General features: G+C 45.0%; 1 protein-coding gene across 1 annotated transcript in view; it reads right to left on the bottom strand.

Moving 5' to 3' along the window:
* The window catches only part of LOC103805856 (protein ZNF365-like), a gene marked incomplete at its 5' end in the record, with an annotated part of 5,719 nt that extends 4,341 nt beyond the window's left edge, over window positions 1–1,378 (bottom strand). The window contains one exon of the mRNA XM_009078518.1: window positions 1,198–1,378. Within this exon, the coding sequence (XP_009076766.1) occupies window positions 1,198–1,378 (181 nt within the window). The remainder of the gene's footprint in view (window positions 1–1,197) is intronic.
* Between the last annotated feature and the right edge of the window lie 1,078 nt (window positions 1,379–2,456).

The following is a 2,456-nucleotide window of genomic DNA, read 5'->3' as shown; positions in this document are numbered from 1 at the left end:
AGGGAAAATACTGAGTTTAGGTATTAAAAATGAGGGCTTCTAAAGAAATAATCTATTTCAAAAAGCAATATTCGGACAGCTTTGGTTTCTAACTCCATGGGGGGAATCCATTCACCATTCCTAAGAGTCCCATGATAGGTAACTATCAAAAGCAAGCCAGTTTGCCAGCAGGCTGACACGTCATCTATATGGATCCATGACTTCACTGAAACCTTTAGACATCCCCTCAAAACTGCCATGTTGCTAACCGAAAGTGTTTGTGGCAAATGGAACAACAGCAATAGCCAAAGCTGGAAAAATTTTTAAGTATCTGTCAAATATTTTGTTATTCTCTACTCTCCCTTTGCCATCTTTGGCTATTGCTGCTCTTATGCTCTCTGCTCCCTTCACTCGTACAAAGTGGCAGTTTAAAACACTGTGCTGGTTTAGGCTGAAGTAGAGTTAACTTTCTTCCCAGTGGCTAGTATGGAGCTATGTTTTGGATTTGTGCAGAACACAGAGTTGATAATGCAGAGATGTTTTTGTTGTTGCTGAGCAGAGCTCACACAGAGCCAAGGCCTTTGCTGCTTTCTGTACTGCCACACTGGCAAGGGAGCTGGGGATGCATGGGAGATTGGGAGGAGACACAGCTGGGACAGGTGACCCAAACTGACCCAAGGGATATTCCATACCATAGGACATCATGCTCAGTATATAAGGTGGGAGGAAGAAGGAGGAAGGAGGGACATCTGGAGTGATGGTGTTTGTCTTCCCAAGGAACAGTTATGCGTGATGGGGCCTACTATCCTAGAGATGGCTGAACACCTCCTGCCTGTGGGAAGCAGCGAATTAATTCCTTGTTTTGCTTTGCTTGTGTGTGCAGCTTTTGCTTTCTCTATTAAACTGTCTTTATCTCAACCTATGAGTTTTTCTAGCTTTTACCCTTCTGAGTCTCTCCCCATCCCGTTGGTGGGGGAGTGTGTGAGTGGCTGCGTGGTTCTTGGTGGCTGCTGGGGTTACACCACAACAAACATAAACAAAACACACCTGAAAAAACATTTTCTATATGCGTGTATATATATATATGTATATATATATATGCATGTCTGTCTGGAGCAGCAATTAGCCTGACCCACTGAGCCCACCCATATTCAAGCTCAAGTACTTTCCCCCCTCCAGGGAAGGGTGACAGGAAAGGGAAGGACTGGGCTGGCTTACCACGTGCTCACTGACGTCGGTGTTGTTGCACACCATCTGCTGATTTTGGTAATATTCTAGCTGCCTCTCTGCCAGATCCACGCGCTGCAACAGGTTCTCAATGAAATGCTGGAGCCTGGCTTTTCCCCGCAATTCTTTCTCTGCTGCTTCCTCCAGGAAGTGGTTGAAAGTAACAACTTCTCTGCAAGATGGAAACATTGCAAAAAGGGCACATTTCAGTAACACAAGGGCCCTGGTCTCACTGCTGTCAAAAAACTGTTTATACTTCTGCTTTTCACGGCATTAGCCCATGGTAGCTAATTACTGTCCTTCACCCCTACTAACAGATTTCAACAATTATGGGGAATAGATTTTTGTGGGCAAGGTGTAGATCTGGAAACCTGAATGCTGAATTTCAGTTTATGAGCAGTGGGTTTGGGATGGGTTTTTTTCACATTATTAGGTCTCTTGCAAATAGTCTTTAGTGGTCCCTCTACAACTCCCTGAAAGGAGGCTGGAGTCAGGTGGGGGTCAGTCCCTTCTCCCAGGAAACCAGCAGCAGCACAAGAGGGCACAGACCTCTGCCAGGCTCTGCCAGGAGAGGCTGGATATTAGGAAGAGATTTTTTCCAGAGAGAGTAATCAGGCATTGGAATGTGCTGCCCAGGGAGGTGGTAGATTCAGCGTCCCTGGAGGTTCTCCAGATGAGACTGGATGTGGCACTTAGTTCGGTTCTCGAGTAACCACGGTAGGGTTAGACTTGATGATCTTGGAGGTCTTTTCCAACTCGGTTGATTCTATGATTCTATGATAAGTGTCATTAAGCATCACCTCTTGAGGTATCTGGAGACAGCTCTTATCTGCTTTCTTTTTTTCACTTAACTATGAGAACATCAGCCCTGAAACATGAAGACAAACTGATGAACCCCCAAATTCACCTTCTCGTTTCATCACAGTCTCACAATGGTATTTAATGTTGCTGCTGGGGTGGGTCCTACCTTAAAAGAGCTAATGTGGGCATTAAACTTCATTTTGGCTGCAATCGTGCCAGCATGTCAAAGTGCAATGTTATGATCTGGAACTAGTGGGAGATTAACAGATAATCTACAGATTACAGACCAAGGAGAATATGTGTGGGAAGAGCAAGTTTTAGGTCAGGTGTTTAGAAATGTGTCTTGTCTGGTGACACAATTGAAAGAAAAAGAGTCTGGGGGGGTTCAAACACCTGGCACTGCTCCTGGGCCTGCCCTGCTGTTATTTACAAGATTTTCCACTTTTTAT

The sequence above is a fragment of the Acanthisitta chloris genome, unplaced genomic scaffold (assembly GCF_000695815.1).
Source record: "Acanthisitta chloris isolate BGI_N310 unplaced genomic scaffold, ASM69581v1 scaffold23367, whole genome shotgun sequence".
In the NCBI taxonomy this organism is placed as follows: Eukaryota; Metazoa; Chordata; class Aves; order Passeriformes; family Acanthisittidae; genus Acanthisitta; species Acanthisitta chloris.
Note: the sequence above shows the minus strand (reverse complement) of the source record. Positions and strands in the feature narration are given on the sequence as shown.